The sequence below is a fragment of the Zalophus californianus genome, chromosome 5 (genome assembly GCF_009762305.2).
Source record: "Zalophus californianus isolate mZalCal1 chromosome 5, mZalCal1.pri.v2, whole genome shotgun sequence".
In the NCBI taxonomy this organism is placed as follows: Eukaryota; Metazoa; Chordata; class Mammalia; order Carnivora; family Otariidae; genus Zalophus; species Zalophus californianus.
In genome coordinates this window covers 69,161,671-69,185,850 of record NC_045599.1, presented here as the reverse complement: position 1 = coordinate 69,185,850, position 24,180 = coordinate 69,161,671, and the positions used below count along the sequence as shown (strand labels likewise).

The 24,180-nt window shown below is 35.8% G+C and overlaps 1 protein-coding gene across 5 annotated transcripts in view; it reads right to left on the bottom strand.

Moving 5' to 3' along the window:
- POLR3G (RNA polymerase III subunit G) overlaps nt 1-24,180 on the bottom strand; it is a 99,058-nt gene that overhangs the window by 9,574 nt on the left and 65,304 nt on the right. For 4 of the 5 annotated variants that reach the window (XM_027604829.1, XM_027604824.1, XM_027604827.1 and 1 more), the window contains 4 exons: nt 22,136-22,265; nt 14,971-15,027; nt 12,331-12,381; nt 2,672-2,754 (listed from right to left, as the gene is read on the bottom strand). In XM_027604829.1, the coding sequence (XP_027460630.1) occupies nt 2,672-2,754; nt 12,331-12,381; nt 14,971-15,027; nt 22,136-22,265 (321 nt within the window). The remainder of the gene's footprint in view (nt 1-2,671; nt 2,755-12,330; nt 12,382-14,970; nt 15,028-22,135; nt 22,266-24,180) is intronic. The other variant, XM_027604825.1, reaches the window with a different exon arrangement.

The window sequence follows — 24,180 nt, the reverse complement described above, 5'->3', positions numbered from 1 at the left end:
TGAGGCAGAACAAATAAAACCAAGGTAATAGACATATGATGATTTATCTTCACACTGACCCATGTTGCCTTATATGAGTTATTACTATAATATAATGAGTGCAATTTTTCCAATTGACAATCCCTTTGGAAAATTGCAAGTAAACAAAATAGTGTTTATAGATCTTCTGAAGTGTCTATAAATACACACACACACACATACCCACATATAATGATGCTATGTTGACATTAACATATGGAGTTTTTTCTTTTCTATTTTAATCAAATTGCAGTAAAGAGGGCTACAACCTATAAATTTTGTGTCGTTAAAAGGGAAATGCAGTGCTATACTTACTAAACTCTGTGCAAGGTATATACTATATCTGAAAAATCCTGCTATTAGCTATTACTTCATAATTAGCAATAAACATATTTAAACCAACTATGGAACATGTTTTTAAAATATAAAAAAACATTTACTGCTCTGTAGGAGTAGGAAAGTCTTTATTTCCATTACTGTAACCTTGAATATTTTTTAAAAAGTAACAACTTTATTTGTATCACATAGACCTAAATCAAACCCATAAAATACTTAAATTGGTTACCTATACTAGATTTATGCAATTAAAAAAAATGATCGCAGAGCCACACACATTGTCTCATTACATTTTCTTTTTGTGCTAAGCTACTAGTTTTGGTTTGTCTACTTATTAGTCTCCATTTTCTCCTCTGTGAGATTTAACTATTTACTACTACCTTACAGATTTGTTTTAAGAATAATGTGATTAACACGATATGAAAACACTTTGCAAACAGTTAACTTATAGAGAGGGAATAGTTCTTCTAGTTTAAATAATATGCAGCTAACCTATACAGAGAGCTTCCTGTAAGTCAAGCAGACATAGGCTCAAATATTAGTTTACTGCTGTCTGATTATTCACACATTAATCATGAGATTTGACTGTTTCTTACTTCCTCTCCATCCACAGAAGTTTTATTATAATAAAACTTACAACTACTTTTGGTGAAGAAATGAACAATAATAGAGTCATCCAGAAGCTAATTTTGCTCTTTAACTGAGAGATAATAAAGCGAACTCATTTAGAGTTCCGGATTTAAAACTTCAATTTTAACAATGTGCAAAATGAAAAAGGTGTTTAAATGTAGAAAATCAGGAAACACAATTTGTTCTGATGAGAATCCATATTCTGATCAATCTTCCTTATAGCATATGTCATCTTAGCAACTTCTTTCCAGGAAGCTTTAAGAAGAGTCAGAATCTGTGTTCAATCAATACAAGTTGGCTAGTTCTGCAACCCCATCCATCATCCCACCACAGTTAAACCTGACAGTTACTGCTATTGCTTCAATATCCTCCTGGCCTTATTTTCAGATACGTTATTTCCAGCTCAAGTACTGGCCAAAAAATAAAATAACAAAAATACGAGTTTCTGTTATCACATGGCAATGCCAACTTGACCAGGCAAGTAAAAATTTTAAAGCCTTGACCTCCTTATCTGTAAGTAAGGAAAAATATTACCCAACTCTCTTTGTTGTTATGAAGTCTTCAGGACATAATGCATGTAAACAGCTTTCATCAAAGAGCCTGGTACATAATAAATTCTCAATAAGTGCTAGCTGTTATCATTATCATCATCATCATTACCATCAAGGCAAGGTAACATATGCATGGACAGTGGGAATAAATTGGCATAACTTCCGTGGAGAGTGATCTGTCAGTATTTATCCATATTATCTAATACACATAACTGACCCAAGAAATCCACTTCAAGAAATCTACTCTATAGATGTAAAATGGTATACTTCATATGAATTCACTCCAGCACTGTTTATAATAGCAAAATTCTAAATGAAACATTATGTCCATCAATAGGGTACTGGTTAAATAAATTATGGTTCATTCTTAAAGTGCAGCCAAAAAAGGAAAAAAAGAAAAAAAAGAATGAGGCAAACTCTATAGACTTAGAGCCATCTCCATTGATTATAAATGATAAAATGAAAGTGCAGAAGAATGTAATATACTAGCTTTTGTCATTAAGAAAAAACCTGTTATTTGTTATGCATAAAATATTTCTGAAAGATCTAGCTATAAGAAACTGGTAATACTGGTTGTCTACAAGAGGGAAACTGGATGGTGAGGGAGAGGGATGGGAGGGCAAATTTTTAGTTTATTAACATTTTGGATTTTTTATCTTTCTAGTTTTGAAATATTAAAAACAATGAAGGTATAAAAGTAGTTCCATAAGATGTGCTTTTTTCTCAATAGAATCTTCTACACTTACCATGAGACAGAAAAAAAAGGACTAAAAAGCACATGTATAATAACAGGAAAAAAATGAGAGGTTTTTTTAAAAGAAATACATTTTTGGTATGTAACTCTTTCGTGTTTCTTTCCCATACATAATTCCAGTGTAAGGGGAAAGTAGCGATACACGGAAAAGGAAGTAGGTGACAGAGGGTAAGGTAAGGTGACAGGTAAGTGGTGAAGGCCAGGATGGAGGTTCTTTATCTCCCAGCCAACAGTGTTCAGATCTGTCCAGGTACCCTGTGTGCTGGGCTTGGTTCTGCCAAATCCACATATTATTACAAGAGAGAAGGCGGAAAGACTGAAGAAGGTGAAAGGAGGCGTGACGCTTCTTCAGCTTGCTCGTACAGCAAGAGGAAAACCTTACCTCGATTTTTTTCAACACATCTGCAGTATTAGTGAGTGAAGCACCTTTGCCCGTATCTTTCACCTTTTCGGATTTGGGGCCTGCTGAAATAAAACCACTGTTAACACATATTTCTGTAACAGCAACTGTGTATTACATCTTTGCCTTTTCATATGCTGTCTAGGTCGTAGCGGGCACTCACATAATTTGCAGACCGAATTGATTTTCTTAAAGAATAACAAAATAAGTCAGCACACCGCACCAATTTTCCATGATGAGGAGTAAAGGATAATCACTTAATAGGATGTTTTCTAACACTGTAACCAGATATCTTACCAATACTGAAAATCTGTACTGGAAAGTAATGTTATTAAGGCCTAAACTACTAAAATGTTACTTCAGGTAGAAGCATCAGAGGACCAGTGGAAGACTCTCACCAATACATCATCTGCATGGCTTCCTGTTCACTGATCAGTGTACTTTATTTTAACTAGGGCAATTTGACCAGGTTTGGAAAATAAAAAACAACTGCAGAATAAATACGCATTTGTCACTGGTTAAAGAAATGATAAAGGAATTATACTCCTGCAAGATAAGCCTCATCTTTGGAATGAAGATTAAAATGGTTAAACTAATCACACCCATTATACGAATCTGAAAACTCAAAGCAATATAAATAAAATGTTTTAATGGCTTTGGGATTTTTTTTTTAAGCCATATATAAAATAATGCATTTGAGGCTATTCTACAACTGCAGGGAACGGAGAATTATAAATTCTCACATATAGATCCAGCCAGTCAGTTATCAAGGCATTATAATATGCTACAAAATTGCCCCATTGTGATCAAAAAGTACAATAGTCCTTTCCCAAAATCAAACTAAATACCTAGAAATTACTTGGTAACAGAGGAAAATATGACTCAGAAAGATGTAATTTTGTTAAAGATTAACATTTAAACTATAGAAGAGGAAATTTCTAGATTGTGGTGGATGACCCATAACTGACAGAATTACAATTTACTGTGTTATACCAAATTGCCCCCCAGGGAGTCACTGAGCTCAGAACCCCAACATATATATTTGTGAAGTTTTGCTCAGAAAAAAAGTAACAGATTTAATAATGGGTAACTTTCTCTGTTCCCCTTGAGGATAAAGACTGTTTAATTTGAACTGTAGCACATAAAATGTAGTATCATACATTAACTAGATCTCAATATATATTATAATATGGATGCCAGAAAACATTAGCTAAGAATGTAATTTACTCACACATGAAGTCTTTTTCTCTAAGGATCTTTTGTTGAATTATTTAAGTTTCCTAACACATAAGTCTGTTAAATGGGTATTATAGAACATGGTCAGGTAAATTTATTAGAAACTACTGATCTCTTGGGGTGCCTGGGTGGCTCAGTCGGTTGAGCAGCTAACTTGATTTCAGCTCAGGTCATGATCTCAGGGTCCTGGGATTGAGCCCCATGTCAGACTCCACACTCAGCAGGAAGTTGGCTTCAGGATTCTCTCTTTTCCTCTGCCCCTCACCCCAGCTTGCTCTCTCTCTCTCTCTCTCTCTTAAATAAATAATCTTAAAAAAAAATAATGGGGCGGGGCACCTGGGTGGCTCAGTCAGTTAAGCGTCTGCCTTCAGCTCAGGTCATGATCCCAGGATCCTGGGATCGAGCCCCACATCGGGCTCCCTGCTTAGTAGGGAGCCTGCTTCTCCCTCTCTTCTCTGCTTGTGCTCCCTTTCACTATCTCTGTCTCTCTCAAATAAATAAATAAAATCTTTAAAAAAAATAATAATAATGGGGCACCTGGGTGGCTCAGTCAGTTAAATGTCTGCCTTCGGCTCAGGTCACGATCATAGGGTCCTGGGATCAAGCCCCGCGTTGGGCTCCCTGCTCCGCAGGAAGCCTGCTTCTCCCTCTCCCACTCCCCCTGCTTGTGTTCCCTCTCTCACTGTGTCTCTCTCTGTCAAATAAATAAATAAAATCTTTAAAAAATAATTAAAAATTAAAAAATTAAAAAATTAAAATAAAAAGCTACTGATCTTTTAACTAAGAAAGTCAGTTGCCAAAAGGCCCCTAAGCATCTTTTGCAACTTATCAATCTGGTTTTATATAATCACAAATTCTATTACGTATAACTAGGAGACAAGTGTCAAATTACCAGAATTTGTTGGAATGCTTGGGTAGCTCAGTGGGTTGAGTGTCCGACTCTTGGTTTTGACCTGGTTGTGAGACAGAGCCCAGAGTTGGGTTCCATGCTCAGCGGGGAATCTGCTTAAAATGCTCTCCCTTTCCTTCTCCGTCTGTCTCTCCCCCCACTCACCAGGTCTCTTACTCTCTCTCTAAAATAAATAAATCTTAAAAAAAAATTACCAAAATTTGTTAAAAGACTGTTTTAACCCCAAAACATGCATTATCTTCCCCATCTTTGGCCAAATACATACACATATTTAAAAATTTTTTTGGTTTTTTTCAATACCTGCCAATAGCTGGTTCTTCAAAAAGCAAACTTTTTCAGCCTTTGGCTCTTTGGGTACTGTTTACTTTCATGTAAATCAGTGGAGATCATTTTAATAAAAGAGAGAGTATAAGTTTATCAGGAATAAAACATGAAAATTAAACAATATGCAAAAAAAAAAAAAAAAGCTCAGCGTGGAAACAGAAAGTTTTGTGGTGGTTGTTTTATTTTTTAACAAATGGAAATTCTGACACATTGGGCGTTCTTACTAATAATCAATGTATATATAAAGTTCCAGGGATAAGCAGTCAGTGGGATGTATTTGAAAATAATAATTTTTCCAAATCAGATACATTATTTTTGGCCTTTTAAAGTCTGGTACAAATTTGTGATCCACCAGGACATGACCAGTATCACTAATGCACGTTATTATACTGTAAAAATAATATATTTGCCTGATAAAAGCCAAAGGTATAAAGACAGCAGATAAACTATTATATCTCAACATACAATATTTTGGGCTTTTTAAAATATAATATTTTGTACTCAAGCAAGCTAACTATTCTTATAAATTGTAGTTCTGAGATGAAACAAAATAAAAATATTAGTTTATATATATATGTTAGAACTTACCATATAACATATAAATATACATGTTAGAACTTACCAAATTATATATTTCAAATATGTGCACTTTATTATATGTCAAAGATAACTCAATAAAGCTATTAAAAAGGGGAGGGGGAGCTCTTTCAGAAAACAGGAGAAGAAGCAATACTTCCTAACTCATTCTACGAGGCCAATATTACCCTCACCAAAACCCGACAAATATTACAAGAAAGGAAACAGAAAACCAGTATCTCTCGTGATCATATAAGCAAAAATCTTCAACAAAGTATTTCCAAATCCAATCCCACAATGTATACAAAGAATAATAAATACATCACGACTAAGTAGGACTTAGCACAGGTATGTAAGGATGGTTCAACCTTCCAAAATCAAACACCCATTCATGACTAAAAACTCTTAGTAAATAGGAGCAGAGGGGAATTTCCTAAACTTGATACAAGAATAGCTATAAAAAAAACCCCCAAAGCTACATCATACTTAACGGTGAAAAGTTTGACACTAAGATTAGGAACAAGGCAAGAAAGTTCTCTCTTACCACTGCTTTCAACAGATTGGGAAAGAAGAAATAAAACTGTCTTCATTCACAGATGACATGATCATCTATGCAGAAAATCTGAAAGAATGAGCCAAAAATTCTGGAAACTAATAAGCGATTATAAAAGGGTTGCAGGATACAAGGTTAATACACAAAGGTCAATTTTTGGCTGAAAGAATGAGCCAAAAACCCTGGAAGCTAATAAGTGATTATAGAAGGGTTGAGGATACAAGGTTAATACACAAAAGTCAATATATATTTCTTATATGCCAAAAATGTAGAATTTGAAATTAAAAATCTAATACTATTTACATTAGCACCCCAATAATGAAATACTTAGATATGAATCTAACAAAGTATGTATACAGTCTATATGAAGAAAACCACAAAACTGAAGAATGAAGTCAAAGGACTAAATAAATGGAGAGATATTCCATGTTCATGGATAGTAAGACTCAGTATTGTCAAGATGATAGTTTTTCCCAACTTCATCTATGGATTCAATGCAATCTCAATCAAAATCCTAGTAAGTTCTTTTTCAGTATCAACAAACTGTTTCTAATGTTTGTTTGGAGAAGCAAAAGATCCAGAAGAGCCAACACAATATTGAAGGGAAGAACAAAATTGGAGCACTGACAATACTGGACTTTAAAAACATACTCTAAAGCTATAGTAATCAAGACTGTGTGATAAAGGGGAAAGAATAAACACAGGTCAGTGGAACAGAAAAGAGAGCCCAGAAATAGACCCACATAAATATAGAAAAAGAAGCAAAGGCAGTACAATGGAGAAAAGATAGTCTTTTCAACAAATGGTGATGGAACAACTAAACTTCCACATGCATAAAATGAATCTAGGTAGACCTTACACCCTTCACCAAAATTAACTCAAAATGGATCACATTTTGAGTTATGCAAAACATAAAACTAAAAACTATAAAACTCTTAAAACATAACATATGAGAAAATCTAGATTACTTCGAGTTTGGTGATGACTTCTTAGATTCAACACCAAAGCTATGATCTATGAAAGACATAACGAATAAGTCAGACTCCATTAAAATTTAAAAATTCTGCCTTGCAAAAGATAATGTCAAGAGACTGAGAAAACAAACCACAGACCTGTAGAAAATATTTGCAAAAGATATATCTGATAAAGGACTGTGTGAAATAATGGAAAAAATATATATATTGGTCTCAGTTTCTCGTTCCTGGCACAGAACTCCTAAAACTCTTATAATGTCCTAAGTAATAAGAACACTAGGAGGATGTTTTGTTCTAATATTTAGTCTTTGAAGCTGGTTCCTGACAGAGTTCCTAATCACTTGGAATTTACTGGGTGATAGAAGTGTCTTTTGTTCTAGGGAGGCAACTCTTGGTGGGCTCCTGGATAGCTTCAAGATGGAGGGTGGTCACAAGACAGAACAAACCATGATTAAAAGACTGGAATTTTCAGCTCCATTCCCCAATCCCTGCGAAAGGGGAGAGGGACTGGAGATTGAGTTAATGAGTGATCATACCTATGTGATGAAGTCTCTATAAAAATTCCCAAAGTATGGGGATTTGAGGAGTTTCCAGGTTGGTAAGCACATCCACATACTGGGAAGGTGGTGCACCCCAGGTCCACAGGGACAGAAGTTCCTGTGCTGGGAACCCTTCTAGACTTTGCCCTATCTATCTCTTCATCTGATTGGAACATACACATACACAAAAAAACATTAAAAAGTGGCCCAAAGACCTTAACAGACATCTTGCCAAACAAGATACACAAATGGCAAGTAAGCATTTACAAAGATGCTTCACATCATATGTCACCACGGAAATGCAAATTAAAACAGTAGTGAGATACTACCACACACCTATTAGAATGGCCAAAATCCAGAACACTGACAATACCAAATGCTAGCCAGGATGTGTAAAAACAGGGACTCTCGGGGCGCCTGGGTGGCTCAGTCATTAAGTGTCTGCCTTCGGCTCAGGTCATGATCCCAGAGTCCTGGGATCGAGCCCCGCATCGGGCTCCCTGCTCGGTGGGGAGCCTGCTTCTCCCTCTCCCACTCCCCCTGCTTGTGTTCCCTCTCTTGCTGTGTCTCTCTCTGTCAAATATATAAAATCTTAAAAAAAAAAAACTAAATAAATAAAATAAAAACAGGGACTCTCATTGGTTGTTAGTGAGAATGCAAAATGGTGGAGGAACTTTGGAAGACAGTCTGGTGGTTTCTTACAAAACTAAACATATTCTTACCATATAGTCCAGCAATCATCCTCCTTGGTATTTACTCAAAGGAGCTGAAAACTTAAGTCCACACAACAATGGATGTTTATAGCAACTTTATTCATAACTGCCAGATCTTGGAAGCAATCAAGATGACCTTCAGTAGGTAAATAGATAAATAAACTGTGGCACAACCAGACAATGGAATATTATTTAGCGCTAACAAAAAATGAGCTGTCAAGCCATGAAAAGTCATGGAGGAAACCAAAATGCATATAACTAAGTAAAAGAAGCCAATCTGAAAAGGCTACATACTGTATGCTTCCAACTATATGGCATTTTGGAAAAGGCAAAGCTATGGAGATAGTAAAAAGATCAGTGGTTGCCAGGGGTAAGGAGGAGGAAGGGATGATAAGGCAGAGCACACAGAATTTTTAAAGCCGTAAAAGTACTCTCTATGATAATACAATGGTCATGTTCATTTGCCAAAACCCATAGAATGTATAATAAGAAGAGTGAATCCTAAAGTAAACTATGGACTCTGTGTAATAGTGATATGTCAAGGTAGGATCACTGATTGTAACAAATGTACCACTCTGGTAGGGGATGTTAATAATGGGGGAGACTATGCATGTGTAGTAGCAGAGAGCATATGGGAAATCTGTACTTATCTGCTCAATTTTCCTGTGACTCTAAAACTGCTCTAAAAATGAAGTCTATTAAAAAGCAAAATGCAAAATACCCGTCCCAATAAAAGAGAGGGGCAATGGGTGGGGGAATTTCTTCTCTTCCCTTTGTTTCTAACCTCATTGTTATTAACCTCTCTAGCTACTTCCTTTTTTTAATTTAAGTAATTAATTAATTTATTTATTTTACAGAGATTACAAGCAGGGGGAGTGGCAGAGGGAGAAGGAGAAGCAGGCTCCCCAGTGAGCAGGGAGCCTGATGCAGGGCTGGATAACAGGACCCTGGAATCATGACCTGAGATGAAGACAGATGCCCAACCGACTGAGCCACCCAGGCGCCTCTGGCTACTTCCCTTTTTCTCTCTTTATTCTTTATATCCAAATTCCCCAAACACTCATTTATGCTAGCTGTCCCCTTTTCCGAAATTCTCATTTACTGTTTAACCTATTCCAATCTGAATTCCACCCTTACAAATCCTTTAGAAAGCTCTCGCTGAGGGGTGACTGGGTGGCTCAGTCAGTTAAGCATCCGACTTTTGATTTTGGCTCAAGTCATGATCTCAGGGATGTGAGATTGAGCCCTACATCAGCTCAGGGTCTGCTTGAGTTTCGCTTTCTCCCTCTCCCCCTGCCCCCGCCACATGCTCTAAATAAATAAATAAATGAAATCTTTAAAAAAAGAAAAAAGCTCTCACTGAGGTCAATGATGATCAACATGTCAAAAATTAGTTTGTATTTTCCAATCTTTATCTTACTTGACCTCACAGCAACTTTGTTTAACCTCCTTTAACACTGTTGCCCACTTTTTGAAATAGTCTCTACTTCTTTTTTGTTTTAAAATTTTATTTACTTATTTGACAGAGAGAGAGAGAGAGAGAGAGAGAAAGCACAAGCAGGAGGAGGAGCAGAAGAAGATGGAGAAGCAGACTCCCCAATGAGCAGGGAGCCTGACATGGCCTTGATCCCAAGACCCCAGGATCATGACCTGAGCCCAAGGCAAACACTTAACTGACTAAGCCACCCGGCTGCGTGGAAATAGTCTCTACTTCTTGCATACTCTCACTTCTGTAACTCTACCCCATTGGGTTCTCCTCCCTCCCCTCTCTCTTTCTTTCCATCTCCTTTCTTTGCTGATTAAATCTCCTCTACCAGCCTATTAAATTTTGGCATTCCTCCAAGCTTAGGCTTAGGCCTTCATTTTTTCTAATTCTCTAATTTCTCCCTAGACAATCTCATCCTTCCTTCCTCACAGTTTCAATTATAGTGTCTATGCTGATCACTATCTTCTCCATTTTGAGGTCCACCTCCCTGTATGCAACAACATGCTTAACATTTCTACTGGTATATTTCAAAGGAACCTTAAAGACCACCTTTTTAAATTGAATTTATGACTTTCCCCTCACAAACCTGGTCTTTCTCCAATGTTCTTCCCCTGACCACATCTTAGTAAACTCCTACTCATCTTGCAATATTGACTTCCAATTCCATGTCCTCAAAGGAACTCCCCTGACCTCCCAATGAGGTCACTGTGCTTTTGTTTAATGTTTTTACTCCATTTGACTGCAAGCCCCATTAGGGCAAGGATTATTCCCACTTTGCTCACTGTTTTATTCCTTTTAGCACAGTGTCTGGCAATAGCAGATGCTCAACAACTTTTTACTCAGTGGAATTATGAAAGAACACATTGGAAACTTTCACTTTGGTATTTTATGTACAACATAAAGTTCTAATTTAACAGTTCCCAAATTTTACCAGTTCCAAATGTTTTAGTTAAAAACTTAAAATATATGCACAGCAAAGAGTCGACAAAGCCAAAAGACAACCAAGAGAATGGGAGAAGATATTTGCAAATGACATATCAGATAAAGGGCTAGTATCCAAAATTTACAAAGAACTTATCAAACTCAACACCAGAAGAACAAATAATCCAATCAAAGAAATGGGCAGAAGTCATGAACAGACATTTTTCCAAAGAAGACATCCAAATGGCCAACAGACACATGAAAAAGTGCTCAGCATCACTCGGCATCAGGGAAATCCAAACCAAAACCTCAGTGAGATATCACCTCACACCAGTCAGAATGGCTAAAATTAACAAGTCAGGAAACGACAGATGTTGGCAGAGATGCGGAGAAAGGGGAACCCTCTTACACTGTTGGTGGGAATGCAAGCTGGTGCAGCCACTCTGGAAAACAGTATGGAGGTTCCTCAAAAAGTTGAAGATAGAGCTACCCTATGACCCAGCCATTGCACTACTGGGTATTTACCCCAAAGATACAAATGTAGTGATCCAAAGGGGCACCCGCACACCTATGTTTATAGCAGCAATGTCCACAGTAGCCAAATTATGGAAAGAGCCCAGATGTCCATTGACAGATGAATGGACACACACACACACACACACACACACACACACACACACACACACACACACACAATGGAATATTACGCAGCCATCAAAAAATGAACGGTTGCCATTTGCAACAACATGGATGGAACTAGAAGGTATAATGCTAAGCAAAATAAGTCAATCAGAAAAAAGCAATTATCATGTGGTCTCACTGGTACGTGGAATTTAAGAAACAAAACAGAGGATCATAGTGGAAGAGGAAAGATAAAACAAGATGAAATCAGAGAGGGAGACAAACCATAAGAGACTCTTAATCTCAGGAAACAAACTGAGGGTTGCTGGAGGGGAGGAGGTTGGGGGATGGGGTAACTGGATGACAGACATTAAGGAGGGCACATTATGTAATGAGCACTGGGTATTATGTAAGACTGATGAATCACTGACCTCTACCTCTAAAACTAATCATATATGTTAATTAATTGAAAAAAATTAAAATGTAGATAGTATAACCATTAAAAAAGTTTCAGATGTGCTAAATTTCAAAGTAAAAAAAATGTCTATATACTTAAGAAGTCTTTCTTGGCACATCAAAATTCCATAATTAAAGAAAAGAAAAACAACTAAGCAAACAAAAACAAAACAAAGATCAACAACAAAACGTTTTAACGAAATAACCAAATGCCAAACACATCTTAAGAAAAAGCATTCAGAACACTGAATCTAACTTCAGATTGATAATTTCATAATTAGAATTTGATCAATAACCTTTTTTAACCTGGATTATTACATTAGTCAATGTACCTTTTTTGCACTTTTTCCTTGGCATCATTTCTCTTGGAAGTCTTCTCCAATCTGTGTGTACAAAAGAGAAAAAAAATACAAAAATTGAAATTTCCTCTAGGGATTAGTGGCACTCAACATGACTATTTAAAGAACATGACAGGGGGCGCCTGGGTGGCTCAGTCAGTGAAGCATCTGACTTCAGTCATGATGTCAGGGTTCTGGGATAGAACCCTGAGTTGGGCTCCCTGCTCAGTGGGCAGTCTGCTTGTCCCTCTCCCTCTGCTCCTCCCCTTACTCATATTCTCTCTCTCTCTCAAATAAATAAATAAAATCTTGAAAAAAAATAAAGGACATGAGAGGGGCACCTGGGTGGCGCAGTAGGTTAAATATCCAACTCTTGGTTTCAGCTTATGTCATGATCTGAGGGTCATGAGATTGAGCCCCAGATCAGGGCTTAAGATTCTCTCTTCCTCTCCCTCTATCCACACCCTCTCAAATAAAAAAAGTAAATCTTTAAAAAAAATAAAGGACATCACAATTGCTTCTGTAATGAAAATAATTTCTTAATATCTAACTGTACAGAAATATAATTGTAGTATGTTTTCTCCTACAAAAAAGAGAAAGTTCATTAAAAAAACTTTGGGAGCGTCTGGCTGGCTCAGTCAGTAGAACATGTGACGCTGATCTCAGGGTTGTGAGTTCGAGCCCCACATTGAATGCAGAGATTATTAAAAAAAATAAACTTAAAAAAAAACCTTTGAAGTAGTGCTATAAAATTTCTACAACATTCTTTCAACAGCTACACAGTATTTATCTAATCAATTTTAAATACAGAAATTTTCATCACAAGAAAAATAATGTAAGAAAATTTTTATGAAGTTATTCATGATATAGTTTGATAAAAAAGTTTCTAAAATAATATGTATAGAATCCCATTAAAAATAAACCTAATACATAAATATCTTTATATATTTAATATTTGTACAGAGAAACCTCTAGGTTGGGAACAAAATATTATAATAATTATTTGTGGGTTTTAGGATTAAGTTTTCTATAGTTGATATTTTTCAAAAGTTAAAATATGTGACCACAATCCCAACACATGCAAAATTAAATAAACAATTCTAATAACTATCCAAAAACTTTATAATTAAAAATATAAATAGCTAAGGAAAAGTAAATTCTCTTTGATAAATAATTTTTCCTGGGGGCATGTGGGTGGCTCAGTCACGTGAGTCTCAGGCTCTTGGTTTTGGCTCAGGTCATGATCCCAGAGTTGTGAGATAGAGCCCTGTGGGGAGTCTGCTTGAGATTCTCTCTCTCCTTCTCCCCCAGCCCCACCCCCTGCACTCTCTCTCAAATAAGTAAGTAAATCTTTTAAAAAAATATTTGCCTTAGTTGAACAATTCCTCTAATTTGCCACTTTCTTTTAATTTTCTTAAAGAATTATTTATTTATTTTAGAGAGAGAGAGTACATGAGCGGAAGGGATTCCTCGCTGAGTGTGGAGCCCTGTGCAGGGCTCGATCCCACCCCTGAGATCATGACCTCAGTCAAAACCAAGAGTCGGATGCTCAACTGACTGAGCCACCCAGGGATCCCACTTTCTTTTCTTTTTAAGCACAGAATTAATCAGAAAAATGAAGCAACATGAGAATGGATTAAAAAATACTGCGCTAATAAAAACTCAGTATATTTTGTAGAAAGCATTTGTATCTCAAGCTATTTTACCTGAACTAATAAATTTGGCTTTGACTATATTTCTGCTTTTACAAGTGATTCATAGATGATCATGAAAAAGTATGTAAAGAGAATCATTCAGGAGATAAATATTTATGATGTGGCAGATATGAAAGATCTGAGATAGGAGAGTGTTGAAAGAGAATCCAACTTTATCAATGATCCACACTGAAAAGGCCACTATAACCCATTGAAGCAATAATGCTATAAATGCCATTTATGCTCTTACATAAAGGCAGTTTCCATGAAACACCAAGGACAGAGAATTCAAAGGGAAGTGAGTTAAAATGAGAAGACCTAGGTTCTAGTAGTACTGTCCAAGTCACCCTGATAAATCACTCCATTTCTATGGCAACATTTCTTTATCTGCAAAATGAAAGAGCTGGATGAAATCTCTCTAGCCTCTTCCATCTTGCCTCTGTCTAAGGAAAATTTGTGAATGTTGAAAAAAACTCTCTTAGATATGTTTCTATTGAAAAGGCATCTTAACAAATAAAAGTAGTCTATGTCTGCTTGAAAGAAAGGAAGATCCATGATTTTGGTATCCTTTAACTAGACTTGTATTCTCCTCAAAAGCTGTAAAATCACTCACAAACATGGAAGTATTATTGGTACTGTAGATTAAAATTGTGATTGTGGCAAATGGAAATGAAAACCCAAATGGGCTTGGCAAGTCCTATTTTATAAAAAAGTATTTTAAGAACTTCAAAAATACTTTAACTGTTCCTTGTTACAGTATAAAAGTCTTTTTATCCTAGTTTTCAAAGGATATACATTACTAATTAATTATAGGAAAGGAGCCAGACTATTTTTCTACAGTGAAAATTCCTATGGTGAAAATAGAAAATTTTCCCTAAAAAATATGGGGTAGGGAGATAAACTTTAAAAATTATTTTAATATTTTCAGTTTTATAATTACCTGGTATCCACTCCTCTTTGTACACCTTCATGTATCTTTTACTATATCTTTCAATATCTAGAAAAAAAAGAAGTTATCATTAGAGAAGTCAACAATAAGCCTGAACATAAGCCATTCCTTAAGCCATAACTGAAAACAGCAGATAACATCTTTTATTTCAGGGCGCCTGGGTGGCTCAGTTGGTCAAGTGTCTGCCTTCGGCTCAGGTCATGATCCCAGGGTCCTGGGATCGAGCGCCACGTCGGGCTCCTTGCTCAGTGGGAGTCTGCTTCTCCCTCTTCCACTCCCCCTGATTGTGTTCTGTCAAATAAAGAAATAACATCTTTAAAAACAAAACAAAACAACCCCCCCAAACATCTTTTATTTCACACATAGGAAATTTCCTATATTTGTACATAATGTGTTCCTGAACACCTATTGAAAAGTTCAATAAATATTACAAGTTTAAGGAAGTTGCAAGAAGCAACTGGGTATGAATGGCTGGGGGTGAGCAGAGACCTAAACCCTAATCATGGTTTTTAGAATCAGACAACCTGACTCATCTCTGAGAATATTCACTAAAGCCCAAAGCCAGGTCAGGAAGCCACTTACATATACGGGCAAGAAAGCCTTTTTCTGACACTAGCCTCCAGCTCCCATACTTTAAATCTTACATAACTGGGATGTATTAACTACCTAAGTGGAGATGGAGAGCTGTATGCTCACCTCCAGTGCTTGTTACACACATTAATAAACAGGCTTCTCAGTGAGCTACTCTTCACAACCCATCAAGGAGGAGAATGGGGAAAAGGGAGGAGTAGCTAGGTTTGGACTTGATGGGGTATGAATGAGCAAGCTGCAAGTCTTCCACACCAACTACTGACAACTCTCCAGGGACCTTCTGTGCTTGCCCAAAATGGGAGTGGCTCTTACTTCTCCTTTGCCCACTTTGCCACAAGAAACTCCCTTAATAAGGGCCCAAACCCTTTCCTAGCAACTTAAGTTAGCAAGGAACACCATCATGCCATAGCGTGAAACCATGGTTCCACAACATGTGGTTTAGGAGTATAGCCATGAAATAGGGAAGTTAATACAAAAGATGCAAACATAAAAAACAACATGTGGTTTAGGAGTATAGCCATGAAATAGGGAAGTTAATACAAAAGATGCAAATATAAAAAAAAAAAGACCCAAATATGTACTGATTTCTCTTCCATGTTAAGAACATGATTCCAAATAATACTAAGACCATAGTGTTAAACAAAAATAACTAAAATAAAGAGTAGATCAGCGAGACCAAGAAATCAAGCTTTTCTAGGTATTTAACTGTTTTGATTTCAATCTTGCTCTCAAGCTTTTTATCTGTAAAGAGAAGTCAAGACAGATGACAGATTTGCATTTAAAAATTTTCTCAACGGATCGCATATTTTGGAAAAATTTAACCTTGAGTACTAAACTTTAGAAGAATAAGCAATATTGAAAACTACTGAGATTCAGTTAAAAAGAAACAAAGGATTTGAATAGACATTTCTCCAAAGAAGATATGCATGAAAAAAAGCACATAAGATGTTCAACATCATAGTTATTCTGGAAACTCAAATCAAAACCACAATGAGACACCACTTGATACCCAATAGATGGCTGTAACCAAAAAGGCAAGGGTGTGGAGAAACTATAACCAACAAGTTTTGGGAAGGGTGTGGAAAAACTAGAGCCCTCATATATTTTTGGTAATGTAAAATGGTGCAAGCACTTTGGAAAACAGTTTGGCAGTTCCTCAAAATGTTAAATATAGAGTTACCATATGATCCTAGATAAATACCCAATAGAAATACCATATGTCCACTCAAAAACATGTACATAAACGTTCAAAGCAGCATTACTCATGATAGCTCCAAAGTGGAATTGACCCAAATGTCCATCAACTGGTGAATGGATAAACAAAATGTGGCATATACAAATGTGGCATATACAAACACCAGAATATTATTCAGCCAGTTGTACCATCAGTGAACCCTGAAAACATTATGCTAAGTTAAAGAAGCCAGTCATAAAAGGACACATTTTATGATTCCCTTTTTTACAAGATTTCATTTTTAAGTAATCTCTACACCCAACATTGGGCTTGAACTTACAACCCCGAGATCTGAGCCAGCCAAGCATCCCTATGATTCTACTTACATGAAATGTCCAGAAGAGACAAATCACTACAGACAAAGCAGATTAGTGGTTGCCATGGCTAAAGACAGGGGAGACTGAGGGGTGATACTAATAGGTATAGGGTTTCTTTTCAGGTTGACGTTAAGGTTCCAAACATCAGAGAGTAGTGTTCGTTGCACACTCTGTAACTACATCAAAAGCCACTGAATTGTATACTTTAAGAAGTATATTTTAGGGGCACCTGGGTGGCTCAGTTGGTTAAGTGACTGCCTTCGGCTCAGGTCATGATCCTGGAGTCCCGGGATTGAGTCCCGCATCAGGCTCCTCTGACTCTCCCCCCTCTCATGCTCTCTCTCTCAAAAAAAAAAAAAAAAAGAAGTATATTTTATATATGTGAATTTTATCTCAATAAAGCTATTATTTAAAAAGAAAGTTATTAGAAATTATAATAAGAACTTAAGTATATTAAACTCAAATTTATGTTCCATTATTTCCTGGTTTTGAATGTCTGTTTACCCAAAATGGGCAATGCCTTTTGAATGCAGTTAACTGTGCATCAACTGTGCATTCTAGGAATGCATGTACAGTTGTCATGCACAAACTCTGAATATATACATTTCATATATCCTGATTCCAGATTTCAAATATACCTTTATTAATAAATTCTAACTTGTTACTTCTGGTTCTTCTCACACTTGCACCATCAAAATGACTCTAGATTAGAAATACATTGCTAATAGGTTCCAGTTTATCATTATTTCCAATTCTTCGTCTTATACTCGCATTGTCAAAATGTAATACTTTAAAAAGCTCTGATGTGACGCCTCGCTGGCTCAGTCAGTTAAGCATCCGCTTTTGGCTCAGGTCCATGATCCCAGAGTCCTGGGCCCAGCATCGGGCTCCCTGCTCAACGAAGAGCCTGCTTCTCCCTCTCCCTCTGCCACTCCCCCTGCTTGTACACGCACGCTCTCTCTCTCAGACAAATAAATAAATAAAATCTTTAAAAAAAAAAAAAAAACTTTGATGGCTCACATTTGTGTTGAAGTGAGGATGGCCCAGCCATCTTCTTTGGTCTATAATTGTAAAACATTTTCATTATTAAATTTATAATTACCAATTAACATGATCAATCCAACAAAGTGTTTCGTTTCTACATAACCAATTTCCTTTTGATCATCTTTGTTCTTGCCTTTAGCATTTGTCCAGTTACAAACTACATCAAATAACTTTTGGTACATAAACACCATTAAAAAAATATATGGTCACATGTCATTTCAACAAACAGGATGTTCCCAGTTCTTATCACAAAATATTATGAGACGAGGTGCTTTTCAAGGACTAATTGTATGAGAGTACTGTATTTCCTTTTTATTCTTAGAGATATATTGTTTACCCATTGACTCTTGAGTTTGAGAAAATTCATCTAGAATACTCTCATCTGAAGACTCAGAGATTTCACTTATACAATCAATTTCACAATCATTGTTAGTGCCCAAAGAGCTGCTGCATCTGCATTCATCTTCTGATCTGTCTAGTGTAACACTTTCCTCTGTCAGTTTTCTTCTCTTTGCCATTATGGGCTGAAAATGAACAATTCTGGATTCTCAATTGTACTCTATGAAAACAAAACCAAAACCAAAACAAAACAACTATAAGGACAAGAGTCTCTCTAGACTTCTTTTATAGCTTTCTAAAAATTAAGGTAATACTTTGGGCAACACAAAAGAAACACTAAAGGATAATGTAATAGTGATTTATTTCAATACTGCACCATCCTTCAAGGCAACTTCATCATTCTTCCTTTTTTTTTTTTTTTTAATTATTTCAGTCTTTTATTTTCCAGAATGGGGGGGATAATTCACAAGTAATGATAAAATAGTATCTATGCTGATGAAATAGCAAGATGTTTAAAGATGAAGGAAAAATAAGATCACTAAGATTCCAGAATGTTTTAGATTTATAAAAGGATACAACAGGCCGATATGGTAATGCTAAGATAAAATGAGTTTTCTTTCTTTATTTTTTCATTTAAAAAAGAAATTCTTTAAAGGATTTTATTTATTTATTGAACAGGGGGAGGGGTAGAAAGAAAGGGAGAGAGAGAATCTCAAGCAGACTCCAGGTTGAGTGCAGAGCCCATGTGGGGCTGGATCTCACGACCCTGAGATCATGAGCCTAAATCAAGAGTCAGATGCTTAACTGAATGAGCCACCCAGGTGCCCCCTTTCTATTTTTAAAATAAATTCTCTTTGTTCTTTGGAAGATCTCTGTTAAAAAAGAAAAGTTATGAATATCAATCACTGCTCAAAAAGAATCTCAAAAATCAAAATCGGGTCTCATGGACCCTGATGGTACATTGACAGTTAATAAAAACCAAATTCCATTTATTCAATAACAGATCTTGTGGCCATACTGCAGGTAAATGTATAATTCCTATTAAGCTTTTGAAATTCTAAAAATGGCTTACAGAACCATCACAACTATCACGCCTGTTTCTACCTCATTGGACCCTAGTGGTTCAGGAAACTGAGCTGGGAACCATTGGATCAGACAATCCAATGCTCTCTATGGAGAGACCCTTGCAGCTATAATCCATTAAAGTAATAATATTCATTGGTGTTTTTCTTTTATTACAGAGATAACAAATTTTATATAAAGAAATACCAATCATTTCTATAATTCTATCCAAGAACATTATAAACAAATTGTGAAGATATCACAACAAGAAATATTCTCATTCTATGCCCTCAGTTCTTTGTGATCTCAATACCCTGAGACACTAGCCACTTAATTATCAGGAAGCCTTGACACCTCGTACCCTTATTTATTTACATGAGTCCCTAAGTCTCTCTTTTCTAAAGCATATAGGTGGTGAGGGATAGGAGAAGTCTGCTGAAGGTACAGTGATATAACATTACCCAGAATACAGCTCCCTCTGACAGTTGCATACTTCTGTTCAGCCTGGCCAATTCTTTCTCATTCATGGTGTGCATAGTACATAAACACTTTATATATAAGAATACACACACACACATATATAAGCATATATATATATAGTAAATACTATATTAACCTATATACATGAGTATGTATGTGTATTTTCTTTTTAAAAAACTTCATTTTCAACCATAGTTTTCTAAAAACACATTACATCAGAAAAGAAAGTAAACATGAAGATTTTGAAGGAAATGTACTTGTATCAATTTGGAAAATTTTATATAAGCATTTTCTCCAGAAAGAAAAAGAAACAAAGATTCCTTGTATTTTTAAATACTTTGTGCAATTATCAAAGATAAAGAACCTCTTAATCCAGGTACAAGCCAACCACTCCCAGAAACCAGCAACAAAATTATGTTCCTAATGTCCCTATTTAAAAGATTCACAGATATGCTTTAATAAAATGATATACTTGTAAATTAGACATGTACTTTAATAACGACCACATTTAGTTAAGTAAATCTGTTTCATGGTCTAGAGAAAACACTAATTTTAAAAAGATTAAAGTATACCCTAAATTATTATTTTTTCTAAGAATGAATGTTTATTAGTTCATTTAATCTCTTTTTTAAATCTTTAAAATGAGAGCTTTAATTTCATTTTTAATCAAATAGATAAAAGCATGCAACATAATCATGAAAGTAAAAAAAATTCAGTATTTTTGAGATAAAAATGTCTTATGAAACCATTACATCAACTTCAAGCAGCTATGTTTGAAAAATTCAATGAACTTGTCTAAAATGCTTCTTATAATTATAAGCACATATATTACTATATAAGACTTTTTTTTAAACATTTATTTTTTTTGTTTTTTAAAGATTTTATTTATTTATTTCACAGAGAAAGACAAAGTGAGAGAAGGAACACAAGCAGGGGGAGTGGGAGAGGGAGAAGCAGGCTTCCCGCTGAGCAGGGAGCCCGAGATGCGGGGCTTGATCCTAGGACCCTGAGATCATGACCTGAGCTGAAGGCAGACGCTTAATGACTGAGCCACCCAGCCACCCCTATAAGACTTTCTTTTTGACTCTTAGCCAGTTCTAAGTCTTTTACAGAGAGTGAAAATGGAATGCATTTTTAATACTAATGGAATGAGATGATACTATATGAATTTCTCATGCTTTAATGATGTTGTTTTGGGAACTCAAGGATGATATCGATCTCTCTAATTTCAACATTCAAGGGCAGAAACTGAAAATCAATATAGATCTACTGTGCTAAATAACTACTCAGGAATGGGTTCTCTTCCTCTAAAACCACTTCCCACTCCCTGAGACTGTCAAGCTTCTCCAACTGTAATTTCTCCTCTCTGTCCTTGGCATAATCAATGAGTACATGCTTTATGCTTCCTATTATGTCTGATATACAAATAATAAGCCAAAATATAGTTAAGGCTTTTAAAAGTTTTAACCAAAATATTAAATAATCAGAGACTTACATAAGGATTTATGTATAAGGATAGTAATCATTGCATTATATACATATATGAGCAAAAAAACACTTTAAATCTAACAGCAGGCAACTACTCACAATAAATAATGTTATATACACACAATGAAATACCACATAGTCATTAAAAAATCATATTTTCCAAGAATACTAAGGATATGTGAAAAGGCTCATAACATGCTCTTGGGTAAAAAAGGAAGATACGAAGACTATGAATCCAATTTTATAAAAAGAATACACACATAAAAGAAAAAAATCCAGAATATGCAACAAAATATTAACAGATCTCTAGACATAAGCATTATAGCTGACTTTTACTTTTTAATATTTTTCTGTTTTTCATAATTTTCACCAAACACATAAAACTTCTCTTGAAAGATAATTTTAGAAATAAAATATCAAAAAGTTTAAAATACAATTTTCTGTTAAATCATATTAAGTATGCTTTTTCAAGGTAGTGGATAATTTCTGATTGAACTAAATCAATCAATCATTAAGTGCATTAAATAACTATGTATCTTATGTAGAAACACTGTTTCATCTGTATACATTCAGCCACATAATCAAAGATTCCATTACCCACCTTGTTTTTCTTCAGGTGTTTCTATGTAATAAGGCATTCTTTTCATAGTTTCTCTCAACTCCTGTTTCAAGGCCAGCATATAATCTTCACCCTCTCCTGCTTTCAGTGGCACTGGTTTATAATCTGTATCCTTTTTAAGAGACAATTTTTTTAATAAGTTTTTAAATATCCCTTTTGTCTATAATCTAGAAAATGTCAGTTTTATTGAAAAACTACATTTTACAGATACTAAGTTTTACAATCAACTGAAAAGATGTTGAGCTTTTGTAATCTATTAAACCTTTTAGCCCATTTCCTACTTTGCTCTTATTTTAGAGGTAGGAAAGAAAGATGCTTAATTTTCCTACTGACCACACCCACAATTATTTTGTTACATAGTCTGTTGACCGTGATTACATAATTTAGAAGTCATGGCACCCAAATGAGAGCAACTGCTTTGGTTTCTTATTAACCTCAGTTAGTAGTGGTGGTATTAGTGGGAGCAGTAGCTTAAAAAAAAAAACAAACGAATAGAAGTAGCAGCTATTATTTAGCAAGTGGTTACTCTGACCCAGATATCCTCAATATTCAACATCCATGATCCCATTTAAAGTATCATCAATATTTTCCCTTTGACAGTAAATAAATTGACAAGTGAACAATCTATAAGCTCACACGACATGTAAATGACAAAGCAGGAGTTTGAATCTGCATCTTCAATTTTTTTTTTTTTTTTTTTAGACAGAGAGCGAGCATGCATGTGCATGTGCATGTGTGGGGGTGGGGGATGGGCACAGAGGGAAAAGGAGAGAGAATCCCAAGCAGGCTCTACACTCAGCGCCAAGCCTGACCCAGCGCTTGATCCCAAGAGCCTGAGATCATGGCCTGAGCCGAAATCAAGAGTTGAATGCCCAGCCAACTGAGCCACTCGGGTGCCTCTTGACGTCTTCAATTTTAACAAACTACACACATGCACACATATGTATGTATATTCATAAAATATATATCATTTATTAAAAAGTGGGACCTCAGGGTATGTAGTAGAGACATTTCTTAAAAAAAAGACATTTCTCGTGTCAGAGCAAAGTATAGGGTACATTTTCAAAATTTCATTCTGAATTTGTTCATTCATTCTACAACTATTTATTAAGTGCTTACTATAAGCCAGACATGGTTAGACAACAAGAGACACCATGATGAACTAATCAAACTTCCTGCCCTTACGGAACTTACATTTTAGGGGAGAAAAACACAAGATGTAAGTAAACAATGAGGAAATACACAATTTCAGGTAGTGGTAAGTGGCATGAAAACGAAGCTGGGTAGAGGAAAGAGTGACAGACAGAGTATATGCAGGCTGGAGGTATTGGTCTAGATAAGGGTGAGTGCACATGACCTCTCAGGAAGTCACATTTGAGCAGAGCTCTGGATAAAACTAGGAAGCCATCATGGGAAGACTTGAAAACAGATGGCTCCAGCCAGGGAAACCAACACAGGAAAACGTCCGCGAGAACAAGGCCATGATGGCTAAGGAGAGAGAAGGTCAGTGACAGAAAACGTTAGACAGACATCAGCAAGGCCGTATCAAACAGAGCCAGTTTGCCAGCAGTAAGGAATTTCAATTTTATTCCTAGTATAAAACAACATGTCCTAATATTCCCAGTGTTTAGAAGTATCCTCACACATGGAGAAGAGCTTGTTTTAAAAGAAATCAATGTATAAAGTGACATTATGCCTATACATGAGATGTTTATTGTTGTTTCAGGCTATTTATTAAATATCAAAAAGGCAAAATACCAAGAGCAAAAAGTAGAAACTCCCTGTGGAAGACACCTAGATCCCTAGACACATTTGTTCAGGGTCCTCTACTTACATAAATCTTTTGACAAGGGACTTTTCCCTTTTGAAATAGGGGAAAGATTCCTGGACGGAGGGGTATGTGGTCATTTACAATTTTTTCATTTTTTTTATCCTGTAGCACATACACGCCTGGAAATGTAAGCTTAGATTTTAAACTAAATGTAAAGTGAAAGCATTAAATATTATGCCAGTTGAGTTTACAGCAT